The following is a 14,494-nucleotide window of genomic DNA, read 5'->3' as shown; positions in this document are numbered from 1 at the left end:
GAGTAGTCAGCCTGGAGAGCCTAGGGGAGGACCTTCCTAACAAGCCTTTTAAAAACAGGACAGATTTCCACTGGACTGAGGCAAGACGTGCTGGTTGGGTGGGGAGGACTGGCTTTAGTCCTGACATCGGATTGACTGACTGAGTGAACTTAAACAGTCTTTTAACCTCTCTGAGAGATAAAAAACGATGTCTTAAGAGGACAGAAATAGAGATGCTTTGTAAAGTTAAAAAAAAAGTATTTTACAGCGTAAAGACTGGAGACCAAAATAGATAAGAGGATTCCCTGAACATCCCTAAGAGGAGAAAGTGTGTTAAAAATAGAAAAACCGAAATGCTGAAGGAATAAACTCACAGAGCTAAGCCAGGATGGGGACCCTGGGTCAAGTGATTTTGTTCACCCCTCCTGGGATTTAATTTGAGTCTGACCACTCTGCCTTGTGTTTTCCAGAACCATGTGAGGGCCAACCGAGGAAGGTGGAGTAGATGAGCACACAGGGGAGCCTGCTCCTCACCCCCGCATCCCTCAGGATGGAACAGAGGCGACTCTGCACCCGGGCCCTGGAGGTTGACAGCCAATCTGTGGTCCTGCTCTTGGTGGTCTGGGTGCTGCTGGCCTCTCCGGCAGCTAGCATGCCTCAGTTTAGCACCTTCCACTCTGAGACCCGTGACTGGACCTTCAATCACTTGACTGTCCACCAAGGGACAGGGGCCGTCTATGTGGGGGCCATCAACCGGGTCTATAAGCTGACGGGCAACCTGACTATTCAGGTGGCTCATAAGACAGGGCCAGAGGAGGACAACAAGTCTTGTTACCCACCCCTCATCGTGCAGCCCTGCAGTGAGGTGCTCACCCTCACCAACAACGTCAACAAGCTGCTGATCATCGACTACTCTGAGAACCGCCTGCTGGCCTGTGGGAGCCTCTACCAGGGTGTCTGCAAGCTGCTGCGACTGGATGACCTCTTCATCCTGGTTGAGCCATCCCACAAGAAGGAGCACTACCTTTCCAGTGTCAACAAGACAGGAACAATGTATGGGGTGATTGTGCGCTCTGAGGGCGAGGATGGCAAGCTCTTCATTGGTACTGCCGTGGATGGGAAGCAGGATTACTTCCCAACTCTGTCCAGTCGGAAGCTGCCCCGAGACCCTGAGTCTTCAGCCATGCTTGACTATGAGCTACACAGCGACTTTGTCTCCTCTCTCATCAAGATCCCCTCGGACACTCTGGCCCTAGTCTCCCATTTTGATATTTTCTACATCTATGGCTTTGCCAGTGGGGGTTTTGTCTATTTTCTCACTGTCCAGCCCGAGACTCCCGAGGGTGTGGCCATCAACTCTGCTGGAGACCTCTTCTACACCTCACGCATCGTGCGCCTCTGCAAGGATGACCCCAAGTTCCACTCTTATGTGTCCCTACCCTTTGGCTGCACCCGGGCTGGGGTGGAATACCGCCTCCTGCAGGCTGCGTACCTAGCCAAACCTGGGGACTCTCTGGCACAGGCCTTCAATATCAGCAGCCAGGATGATGTGCTTTTCGCCATCTTCTCCAAAGGACAGAAGCAATATCACCACCCGCCCGATGACTCTGCCCTATGTGCCTTCCCCATCCGGGCCATCAACTTGCAGATCAAGGAGCGCCTGCAGTCCTGCTACCAGGGTGAAGGCAACCTGGAGCTCAACTGGCTGCTGGGGAAGGATGTCCAGTGCACCAAGGCGGTAAGAAGCACATATCTTGCTCTACCTCTACTCCATGAGACGCAGGTTCCAATCTTCCCATCCATGTGCTCAGACACAATGCTCCCAGGTCCTGAAATGAGAGAGGTTTGCAGGCTCATGATGTCGGATAGTAACCAATAACACAGAATCTTACATACACCAGATGCTTGGGCCATGCTGTTTGATGCATTAAATCATTCCAAATATATGTGTTGAGTGTCTAGATCACACCAGGCATTACTGTAAGTGCTATAGGCTTTAGCAGTGAAACATGCAAACATACAAAGCTCCCTGCCTTCATGGAGCCTGGATACTAATGAGGAGAGATAAACGAGCACATAACACATGTAGCCTGTCAATTGGTGATAATTGCTACAGGGAAAAAATAAGGCAGGGAAAGGGGAGAGGCAGTAACCCAGCAAAGACTGAGGATGGAAAGAAAGGGAGCCCTGTAGATATCTGAGGAAATTGTTCCAGAGGGATTAGCAGGTGCAGAGAATTCAGGGTATTCCTGGAGCATCTGAAGAATGGCAAGGAGACCATGGCAGCCAGATAAGAGAATGTGAGAGACAGTGCAGTAAGTGATGAGGTCAGACAGAGGTCACAGGGACCAGGTCAGGTACATGCAGAGCCATGGGCCACTGTGATGCCAAGTGAAGAATTCTAGTAGGTATTGGATATCTAAATCAGAGGCGAGAGAAAGGCGTTAAGCTTGACTGACTGATTGAAAACTGGAGAAGAACAGGAGTGTGGGCAAAGACAAAAAAGGAGAAGAGCTCAGAATTCAGACCTGAGGACAACAGAGATGAGAAAATCAGTAGCAAGCACCATCCTGCCAGAAGGTCAGGACGCTGCCATCAAAGTGTTCACCATGATCCACTCATGCTTCCACCCATTCAACCATCCATCTATCCACTCATCCCTCCATCTGTTCACCCCCTCTCCATCCCTTCCTTCATCCTCCTATTCGTTCCACCAGCCCTCCATTCATCCATCTATCGGCCCATCCATCCACTCATTCCTCCATCGATCTGTTCCTTTTCCCTCCCTACATTCTTCCCTCCATCCAGCTCTTCGGCCATCCATATTTTCTCCTTTCCTCTTTCCCTCTACCTGTCCATCAATCCACCCATCCCTCCATCCAACCTCCTTCTTGCCTCCCTCTCTTGATCTCTTCCTCCATTTCTTTGTCCATACATCATCCATTTGTCTACTTGACCTTCTTCCTTTATCCATCCGTCATCCATCCATCCACCCATTCCTCCATTCATTTAACAAATGGGTTTTGAAAGTCTTCTGAGTGCCTGGCCCTGTACTAGGCACTGAAATTGCATACATTAAAAATACATGATCACTACTCTCAAAGGTATTATAATCTAGTGGGGAGGAGAGAGAGAGAAGGAAAAAAATACAACTGACAACATAATGTAGTGGTTAAGAGTTTGGGCTTCTGAGAGGCATCAAATTCTATCTGTGCTACTACCTGGCTTCAGAAGCAACTTAACGCCTCTACACTCTCATTTGTGAAATGAGAATCCCAATGCCTTCTTCGCAGGATAATCAGATGAAATAATATACACAGAGATCAGCACCGTGCCTGGAAAAGTTGGGTTCACCATGTTAACTGTTAGGGAGTGTGATAAGGGCTAAAGTAGGTTTCTATACACAGCACTGTGGGCTTTGCATCTGCATCTGGAAAAAAAAAAAGGAGACCAAGAAGCCCATGTGGTTACTTTCTGAATACCCTAAATTGAGGATGCCAGTCACTGGAACAAAAAAGCCACTTCTCAAAACAAGAAAACGAATTATTCCTAGACTATGCTTCTATTCCCATGATCATTTTCTTGGTGTGATAGGATAGTGGTTAAGACAATAGGCTTTGAAGCCAAACAAACTGGGATTAAAAATCAGTTCTACCACTTACTCCTTGTGTGGGCAAGCTTTATACCTGGTCTGAGCCATTCATTTTTCATCTTTAGAATGGTGATAGTATTATCTTCTGCTCATGGTCATTATGAGGATCAAATAGAAAATGTACATAAAATGCTTAGCAAAATACATGATAAGCATTCAGTAAATGGGCAGCTGTGAATATTAATATTAATCACAGTCACAGTCAGTTGTTCTTCTTAATTATCTTACTTTGATAAAATTAAGAAACTGGACTAGATAATCTCCAATGTTTTTCAGCACTGAAATTCAATGGCCAATGGTCCTGACCAATGGGGAGAAGTGAACAGGGAAGGTAAGGGTTAATCCCTTGCAGAGTCCAGCCTGTTTCCCACAACCCAGAGGGCCTTGTCAGGAGGAAACTGCTGATTCCTGCCTGCTTATGAGCCAAAGGAAAGAGGAAGATGACACCCTTCTCTGCTTCAGCGTCAATGCAGAGAAACAAGCCTGGGCTAGTAACCGAAGAACAGTACTGGCACTGGGAGAAAGGTGACAGCAGGTAGGGCTAGGACCTCAGAGTGAAGAGCCCCTTGTCCTCCATCCCCTTAGTACCGTACCCTTCTGGTTCAGGGGACTGCAATGGAAAGGGCCCTTAAAGATCCCTATGGTCCAAAGGACCCAGACCTGGGGACCCAGAGACATTTTGGTGACCTTAAAGAGGATTAAGGATCAATGAGAGAAGCTTTGGTCCCAGAGCTTGATTTTAACATGACTCTGGAATAACATGGGCATTTTAGAACAAGGATTTGAACTTTGACCTCAGAAAAGAGGTGGGGAAGGGGACGATCACTCATTGAATAACACCTCTGTACTAAAGGTTATGCTTAGCAATTTAAATGTTATCTCATTTGCCCCTCACAATGACACTATAAAGCAAGAATTATTATCCCCATTTTACATATGGAAAAACAAAGGCTCACAAAGACTAAGCAAATTGCTTAAATTCCTGTAGCTACTAGCAGTAAAGTATGGATTTTAATTCAGTTCACCCATAGGACTTCTGAGACCAAGCTTTTTCTGTTTAGCAACGCTGCCTCTAAGGAAAGCCCTACACCAAGCTTTTGCCATTCAAGCAAAAGCAAAAGGACATCAGGTGTTTTGGAGTATCTGGCAATGTACTGAAAAAGGGCTTGAAGAGAAAAAGAAATTCCAGCCAGAGCAAACCATTTCCTTTACAGTTCTCCAGATTCTAGAATCTGGAAGAATGTAGTAAAATCTGTAATTACCACCAAGGCTTTGCTTCTGTCATCATTTCTCCAAAACTAGCTTGGGCTATACCTGTGCCTAGAGTCTACAGCCTTACCAGAAAGTGGAAGAGAAACTTAAGCCATGAAATCAAGGAAATTTCAGAGCTGAAGGGAAGCTTGATCTGGTTCAATCCCTTTACTTTACAGATGAGAAAGACATACTGAATCAGAGTACATGATATATCAGGGTCGCACAGCTGGTTAACAGTAGAGAAAGGACTAAAATTTATTTATTTGTTTGTTTTATTTTTTGGAGTTGGAGTCTCACTCTTGTTGCCCAGGCTGGAGTGCAGTGGCACACTCATAGCCACCGCAGTCTCAACCTGTTGGGCTTAGGCAATCCTTCTGCCTCAGCCTTTCTAGTAGCTGGAACTACCAACGCACACCACCACGCCCAGCTATAGGACTAAAATTTAAATCACCTGAGTCTAAATAGAGCGGCTTCTGCCTAAGGATGGGAAGAGAAGAGAAGTACAGAATGAAAACCTTAGAAGCTGATTACTCTGACCTGCCTTTCTGGGGAGCCAGAAATTCCCATCATTGGCTCCACTGATGTGCTTGCAAATGTTAAATAACAGGCTCCATGCAGGCAAGGGATGGAGGGAAAAGCCCTAGTTTGTAGCATTGATCTATTCTCATGATATAAATCTTCCTACCATGGCTGATTTTAAGCACCAACATGATGTCACCAAATGCAGATATGTACACAGCCGTCTCCCATGAGCTGGCTCTAGCACACACCACTGCTTTATGCCTTCCTATGAAGCTCATTCCTTCTGTTATGAGGGACTCCATATTATCCAGAGTTTAGGGATCATCCTTAACCTAAAAATTGGTTTTCTTTCCTAAAGAATATACACATATAAATGTAGCACTATCACTCCCACCAGTAGCAAGAGCAGCAGTTCTCTACAACACCCTGAGAAATCACAAGAAATGAGTCTCTATTCCCTTTGGGACTGAGAAGGATATAGAAGGGAGTTTCTGGTTGTTGTTTTTTTTTTTTAAACACCTCACATGTCATAACTTATAAACCAATTATTCCAAAGAAATGAAGCTGTCAGCAAGCCATGATGTGTCAACCTGCTCTTCCCTCGTGAGAGTGAGAAGAGGAGGTTGAAGGGAACAGAGGACAGGCTTCTCTCTGATGCTTTCTGTGCTTCCTACAACGGCCATTTCCTTCCTCCTCTGGGGTGCCTTTCCAGACCCAGAAAAATAGCTGCCACAGGACGCAGGGCTCTTTCAGGCCCAGAGTTTGCAGCCGTCACCATAGGATTCCATATTGCACAATCAACTGGGGTATCTCAGAGCTCCCATTATGGCCCAGCCCTGTGATAGGCACTGTGTGGAGAATGCAAACCACTCAGCAGCCCTGCCTCAGAAAGTATATAGTCATCTGTTTCTTTCTTTCTTTTTCTTTTTCTTTCTTTCTTTCTTTCTTTCCTTTTTCTTTCTTTCTTTCTTCATTCCTTCCTTCCTTCCTTTTCTTCTTTCTTTCTCTCTCTCTCTCTCTTTCTTTTCTTCTCTGAATAAGATCTTAGAAGTCATCAATTTAGCATCCCTTTTAACAGCCCCAAAAGAGGACTCTGCTGGTCAAAGTTTACATAGCTCATTAGCAGCATTATAGAGGGTGTGACCCAGGTCTTCCTACTTTCTGTCCAACAATTTCTTTCATTTGCTCAAGGTGATCTTTCAAAAGTGCCCCTGTCTCTCCTGACAGATACACCCTACAGGCACACCATCATTCTCTTCAAAAGCTGGGAATAAGAAGGACATCATCTTCAGAATTCTCTCTTACTTATGTTTACCTAAACATTGTTGAAGACCTGTAGCATACAATAGTGGAAATAGTTGGACAATTCAACAACTCTGTTTTATTTGCATTATTTCATTTACTCCTCCATAATTTTGTCAGAAAGCTGGGCAAGTATTATTCCAAATGAAGAAACTGAAGCATATGTGGATTAACTAACTCTTCTAAAGTATAAAGTACTGTCTAATATTATTATGACACTTTCAACCTATTTCCAGTGTGGCAGATAGGAGTGAACAGTTGAATGGCTTAAAATACCTTGTGCCCAAAGGAAGAACAAGAAACAAACAAGAAGCCCTCTCCAGGCTGGTAGAAATCCTGTGATATTGTCTCTAGACTGAATATCCATGAAACATACCCTTATCTGAAATAGAAAGATCCCCACAGAATGACATGGTCCATAGAGACATTAAAATGAGTAGAAAATGAGTTCAAGCAATTAGCTTTACAAATTGACCCTGGTTCTCCCTGCCTAAAGGTGGACACAGGTGACTCCAGGTGAGTTGAGGGAAGCTGTTCGTGTCTTTATCTGGTTTCGTAGGAGCCGATGCAAGAATTGTGGGTCAGTTGGTGAGTTTTGTCTGTAGCCTGGATTAGACTGCTGAGCCCCATGTCTGTGCCTCTCCGAGGCCTGGTGTCCTAGGGCTGGCGGTTGGGGGTATGGGTTATGTGGAGTGACTCCACCATCTCTCCACTGCTATTTACCCCAATCCCCTCCCCCTTCTTTCCAGCCTGTCCCCATCGATGATAATTTCTGTGGACTGGACATCAACCAGCCTCTTGGAGGCTCAACTCCTGTGGAGGGCCTGACCCTCTATACCACCAGCCGGGATCGCATGACCTCTGTAGCCTCCTACGTTTACAACGGCTACAGTGTGGTTTTTGTGGGGACTAAGAGCGGCAAGCTGAAAAAGGTAAGAGTCTGTGACCTCAGATGCCCAATGCCATTCAGCTTCTCAGCTGAAGGTGCCTTCTTGAAAGTACTTGTTGGTGAAGATTTAACTATAGGCAACTCATCATTTTATTTGAGAACAAGAATGAAATGCGGAAGTGGAAAGGGGTTAATTCTGTGGTATATCTTCTAGCTGCTTCCACCAGCCATCAGTCAATTGTAGGCATATTTCAGTGTTGCCCAATCTTTAGGAAATTAGGAAGATACATCTACATCAGGTGAAAAAAAATTTAAAAAAACAAAAACACTTTTCATTCCCATTCCCAAATCAAGTAAAACTGATTTTTTTCAATTATTTACATTATATGTCTCCACATCGCAACTCCCTTCCTAGGATCTGCAGAGTTGATTGTACGGGTCTTTGTTGAATCCAGAGAGGTTGATTGAAGCAGATTACAGGTCCCAATTCTAAGAACCTGTGGCAGATGGTGGTACAGGTGATGCTATCTGATGGTATATGGTGCCCAAGTAAAAGGCCATTCTCTTGCCTTTCCTCTTCCTGCAGTCCCAGACTCTTCCTCCCCACCTCCTCATCCACATGTGAGCTGCCAGGAGGAAGCAAACATTTTATCCCATACTTCCCTGGGCACCTCTGCCAGCTGAAGGGAACAGGCTGTCTGGGGCTGGCAGCCCAAGAGGCCTCTGGGGCTGCAGGCTGAAACCAACAGCATGTACCTGCTTGTCTGGTGCTTAAGGTGTGGAAGAGGGAGTACAGTTTGGTTCATTATGTGGGATTATAGCAGCCACATTCTTTCCGGTCCCAGCTAATCCCCTTTTCCCAAGCTTACCCTCCTGCCACCTTTCTCTAGACCCAGCACCTGTGGAACAAGGCGCATGCAAAGACGGCAGTATCTCCCCTTTGATGTTAACATCACCCTGGAGCTCTTTCCTCCTAATCCATTTAGAGCCTTGGGAGGGATGTTGTTTGGGAATGTGTAAGGAGAGTAGCCTGGAGGGAGCCCGAGGAAGAATTTCCACGTTCAATGTGTTCCCAGTAACTGCCAAGAAGTGAGGCAAACTGGTCTGAATTTACCTGGAAGTGCTAAATCTTCCAGACCTCTCTGGTTCTCATGATACCAAAGCCACTTAACCATTTCCTCACTCTCTGTAGAGGTTCCTATATGGCTCTGTCTTTGTCCTCCATTCTTCCTGGGACTAAGGACCCTAGCTTGGCTTTTCAGCATGTAGAAGAGAGAAAGAATATGGTCCCTGCATTTGCTTTTCCCAAGTGGGAGAAGAAGAAGCTTCTCTATGGTTTTCCACTAAGATATAATAGTGGCATTTTCTACCAAGATGGAGTTCAGCATGGACCCCTGAGGCTGGCTACTTTCTTGTTCAGCCAGGGTCACCATATCCAGTTGGGCAAATTGTGCCTGGCACAGGAGTATTGGGCCAAGGAGCCTAGTGGGGGCTGAAATTCATCTTGAGGTCTCTTTGTTATACCATGTAGCCTGAGGTATAGACATCTGTACAGTGGGGCTCCTGTCACTAATGCATCTGCCCATAGGGACCAACTTTCTCTAAATTGCCCAAAGGCTTTCTGAGAGCTGCATAACTAGGCTGGTCTCAGCATCTTCCCCTTTTCCTCTCCCCTTCCTTCAGTCACTGCTCCAGATCATTTGTGTAACTCTCCATTTGTCTCCTTTATTGTCTTGAAAGTTCTCTGAAAGGCAGGGGTGATGTTTTATGCAAATGTATTTCCTTTCTCTTCCTCAATCCCTCCCCCAAGTGTTCCCTCATTGGATAGGCCCCAATGCTGTTTTGAAAAATAGAACCACTCTCTAAGGAACCTTAGAGATCATCTGGCCCAATACTGTCATTATTCTGCAGGGAAACTGAGACCCAAAGAAGAAAAGTGACTTGCCTAAGCATAGAAATCTAGGACATGTTGCTCCTTGCCCTGACACCCAACTTGGCACCCTTTTTACTTAAAGAAACAGCTATGAAGCTCAGGGATAGAGGCTGAGAACAATCTTCGGGTCCAGACTTGCTACAGAGGTCAGCCAGGGGCTAGTGCCTTCACTCTCTTCAATCCTAGATGTGAATTAAGGACTCAGTATTTGCTGAATGGGTGCTTGAGGAATGAATAAAGGTAGAGTGACCCAGCTATACACAAGGGCACCTCGAGATGACTTTCCTCATCTCTCCATGCATGGTGCACAGCACACACAGGGGTCTGCTTGACATCTTTCCAAGCCACACACCCCCGAGCTGGCCAAGTTCTCCTGGCCCTATTGAAACCCTGGCAGACAAGCCACTGTGGAGGCAAGTCAGCAGGTTCAATGGCAAGCCTGGGGGGGGGGGGCGGTGGCTGCCCACAGCTTGTTCTGACCTGAGAGTTGGCTGCTCCTTCTCACTCTTTACTTGGCCTTCTCTGGCTGTTTCTATGAGCTCAAAGCACTGCTCCTTCCTCCTCTGTGCAACTGACCCTTCCTTTCCAGCCACCCTCCTTTGAGGCACCTGACATTCACACCCAGGCTCCGGCTGGCCTCCCATTTACCCACCACTTACCCTCACCCCTCTCCAGAGAAATAGCTCATGAAGAATTTATGGAATGTCCCCAGGAAACCCTACTGTGGTCCAGGCTCCATAGCTCTTTCAACACAGGAAGGAAAATACAGGAAAAAAAAAATAGCTAAGAGTTTGGAGAGGGAAGGGAAGCCTGGTGTGTCAGAACGACTCACTTCTTCCCTGTCTGGCCAGGCGTCTGTCAGACTGTCCAGCCCTCATCCACTGTGGCCTGTAGGAACAGGATGTCCCTGTGTGTAAGTTTAGAGGAAGCAAAATCTTACTAGACGTGGCATAACCATGTCACATACTTGCTCATACATCACTCTCTGCAAAACAAAACGGTACACCATAGACAAGGTCACTGCCTTCTGAGCCACAAACATATGGGGAAAACAGGCAGAATAAGGATAAGACCTCAAAGCCAACATGTGCAATACTTGCATATGCTAAGGGTCAGTACATCGCAGATGATAAGAAGACAGGCCAAAATTCACCATGAGGGTAGAACAATTCAGGCAAAACCAGCAACTATAGTTCAATCAATCTGCAAGGTTTTATTGACAAGGAACTACCAGGGTCTGCTTAAAGACTGGATGTGGCAGATGAGCTGATGAGTTGAGGGTGAGAGAGAAGGGCATTCTAGACCTTGGGTGCCACACTGAGAAAGTACAAAGCAGTCTGGTGTGCATAGAGGGGCTTAGAAGACTTGGGCAGGTAGGAGAGGTAGAGTCCTGGGAGTCTCCATGCTCAAAGAAAAGGATCTTGGAATTTTAGCTAATCACGAAGTTGACACGAGCCAACTGTGTGATACAGCTTCAGTCAAGTTGTCTTCACCACATTAACAGAAGAACAGCTTCCAGGTCGTGAGACGCAGTGACTCCACATTACACTGGGGATAACATCGCTAGAGGGTGTTAAGCAGACAAAAATGCCAGATAAACAAGAGCTGGAAGGATGTGGGAATCATGCTATGGGAAGGATATTTTTAGAGGATGTTAACCCAAGGGGAAAAAAGTAATAAAGCAGGACATTAAACAACTCTGTTTAGATCATGTAATTTACTGAGTACTTATTATGTGCCAGGAGTTAAGAGATTTATGTCTATTTACACATTTAATCTTTATATAACTCTTACGAAGTACGTGGTATTATCACCTCCATTTTACAGATGAGGAGATGGAGTCCAAGAAAAGTTAAAAAGAAATCTGTCTAAAGTCACACATCTACTAAATGGCAGAGCTAGGACTTGTGCCTTGCCATGGTTTCACAATCCACATGCTTAACAATTAAACTGTGGAAGATGAATTAGACTTATTCAGTGTGACCCCAGAAGGCAGAATAGGCCCAATGGATAGACATTACAGCAAAGTAGTTATCTACTTCATAAAGGAAGAAGTTTCTTACAGCCAGACTGTGCTGTGATGGAAAGAACTGACTCAGGAGGAAATGAGCTCCCAGTCAGTGGAAATATGTAAGCAGAAACTGGGTGATGACCAGTTATCAGGGATGCTGTAGAGGAGACTTCAACAGTCACAAGATCTTCTGAATAACGCTGCCACTCTTTCTGTGACTCTTTCAATGGAGTGTGTGATAAAAGAGAACAGGCTGGGGCAGAGAAAAGAAACAGAAAGAGGAAGGCCAAGGCCCCTAGATATGGGCTTTGGAGTCAAGGCTGGGCCTGAGCCCACCCTCAGCAAAGCAGAAAGCCCCTCAGGGTCAGATGTGAGGCGTTTGGCACAGCCAAGGGCGATGAAGACAGGCTGACCCCAGACTAGACACAGGGGAGGGAAATGCAGGGTGTCCTGGGCTCAGCAACATCCCTCCTGGTTAAGAGCAGGTCGTGGGAGTCCAGATGATAGAGGCCGGGAGCAAATGCCAAAGCAGATGGAGGAAGAGTTGCAGCATGAACTGGAAACTCATTTAATAAGATTTTCCAGGTTTCAGGGAGGAGTCGAGGAGGTGGTTCAAGCACAACCCATGGGGCAAAAGAGGGAAGGGGTCTAGCCAAGCAGATGGATGATACCTGGATAGTGAGAAGAAGGACTGTCTCAGGGTTCAGGATGAAGTTCTCTGATTTCTTCCTTCCATTTATAGCTGCTAAAGCTGCTGCCCCAGCCAAGTTTCACATCCCTGCAGGGTTCCTCCCAGTAGCTAGAAGGGGCTCTCCTGCTCTCCCAGACCTGGGGGCCTTGAACAGCAGCAAGAGCTGCTGGCTCTCTGTTCTCTGTTCCCACTGGAAACCTTGCCTGTTGCTCAGGCATTGGTGACATGTCTTCTACTCCATCCCTTCATCTACGGTGAGTAGCACCCTCCTGATCCCACAACATCTGATATTGGAGCAGCTGCTAAGGTGTCCACCTCCCTTGAGATTCACAGATGTCAGAGGGTAGAGACATTCCTTTTCATATTCATATCACCCCATCCCACTGCCAGATTCAACATCTTGCCCACATTAGGTGCTCATGAAATTTATCTCAATTGTATTTTGTACCAACTTTATGCCAGGCACCTGCTCACATGGGTTGGAATGGAATCAGACACCAAGAGTGACTCCTGTTGATGTGATGGGTTTGCAAAGGAAGGAAGGTATGATGTGTTGGGAGGGCTGGCATGGCAATGGCATGAGGAGTCAAGGAAACAGGAGAACTTCTACTAGGTCACAGGAAAAGAATTTGTTTTCTGATGAACAACATCTGGAAGAGGGTGGAATGATAATCTCAGTGATGTTGGCTGGGTAGAAGAAGGGGACAGCATTGACACTGCTACCTGGAGAACTTCAGAATAGCAGACAGTCATCTGCCTCAGCTGGATCAGATGTAAGCTTGTCTATAGCAGGGATGGAAGTAGGAAGTCCCCAGCAACCGCTGCCCTCCCCACCAGCCCTCTGTTGCTAGAACTCCTGGGACGTGTTTTGCAAATCCACAGAGGCTTTCCAAGCTCTAGGGAGGGCCCTGGCCTCTTTTGGCACTGCCTTACTTCCCATTAGCTAATGACAGCCACTGAAATGCCTGTGAAATTCTTGAGGAAAATTCTTTCTGCCTTTCCCTAAGGGACATACCAACTCAAGGTCTCCAGTCCTCAGTCCACAGGAAGCTCTGACGTCTCAATCCTATTCTTCTCTTTGTAATCTCACAAATGATTTACTAAGTAAAGCCAGGAAAACTGTGAGCTTCTTGCAGTGGCAGCTTAGGTATTGGAAAAAGTCCATCAAAAGCACCAAAGTATTAACTCTCCCAAGCCCTGGGCTTGTGGCTCAGTTATTTGATAACACCAACTGCTTGCAAGATCCCCTTCTGTGATACTTTCCATCTTCCTCAAATACTTCAACCAAGTATGTTTGCCCTTGCATCTCTACCCCATTTTATAGATATGGAAAACCAAGCCTCGGAGATACTAAATGCCTTGCCCAAGGTCAAATACGCACGCCTGCCCTCCAAAGGCAATGTTGACATTGGAGTTGAAACTTTCGCCCCAAACACACAGACGTTCCTAACCTGTGACTTGGCTCCCCTAGTGGGGTGGAGTTGCCTTGGTGGACAGAAGGCCAAGTTGGATAAAAAGCTGAGAAACATACCTTTCTCTCTGTGCCAGCCCCACCAGACAATAGTCCTCATTCCTCTGAGTGGAAATGATTCACTCGTCTCTCAGTGTGAACCCTTGATTGAATAAACAGCTAAGGTTGCAGGTCCACGTCCAAGAGACCCAGCAATTTTCCTGGGGCCTGCGATCACTGATACGATACCCTGACCCTCCCAGGTGTCTCAGCAGTGTTAGGGGCTGGGGTAAGGGAGAGGAGACACCCTCTCCCCCTCCCCAAAGCCTACATGGAAGAGGTGGGGTGGTGGCCTGGGGAGCTTACCACCACATCCCTAGTAATGAGTTTGGCTTCCTGCCCAGGCTCCTGCCGCCAAACTCACTGTTTGTTTTGTTGTTTTATAGGCCTCTTGGGTTCCCAGAACTGGTCTTCTGAAAGCTGGTAAAGGCTGCATTTGGTTGGCACAAGAAAGGAGGCATATTTACAGAATCCCTCACTCCCACCCCCTAACACACATACCCCAGCCAGCACATCACCCCTGCTTGACCATGGCAGGTGTAGACAGGGGATGTTGATTCTATCCAGAGCCCCAGTGGACCCAAGGGAAGGAGGTCCTGATCTCCCAGAGCCATTCTGAAAGGGGAGAGACTAAAGTCTCATATCTTTTTTGTAATTTTTGTGCAGCTTCTTATATACTTGAGTCTTGGACAATTCCTGTCTGAGGCACCAGGCTGTGTATTCAGTTGGCTGGTTCACAGTCTGAGGGAGC

The 14,494-nt window shown here is 46.5% G+C and overlaps 1 protein-coding gene across 1 annotated transcript in view; it reads left to right on the top strand.

Moving 5' to 3' along the window:
- Positions 1-445: 445 nt before the first annotated feature.
- The window catches only part of PLXNA2 (plexin A2), a 193,618-nt gene continuing 179,569 nt past the window's right edge, over positions 446-14,494 (top strand). The window contains exons 1-2 of the mRNA XM_008068310.2: positions 446-1,717; positions 7,459-7,641. Coding sequence (XP_008066501.2) covers positions 485-1,717; positions 7,459-7,641 — 1,416 coding nt within the window. The 5' untranslated portion in view covers positions 446-484. The remainder of the gene's footprint in view (positions 1,718-7,458; positions 7,642-14,494) is intronic.

This window comes from Carlito syrichta, unplaced genomic scaffold (genome assembly GCF_000164805.1).
Source record: "Carlito syrichta isolate Samal-C Ts95f unplaced genomic scaffold, Tarsius_syrichta-2.0.1 Scaffold310050, whole genome shotgun sequence".
NCBI lineage: Eukaryota > Metazoa > Chordata > Mammalia > Primates > Tarsiidae > Carlito > Carlito syrichta.
This window is presented reverse-complemented; position numbering and strand designations above follow the sequence as displayed.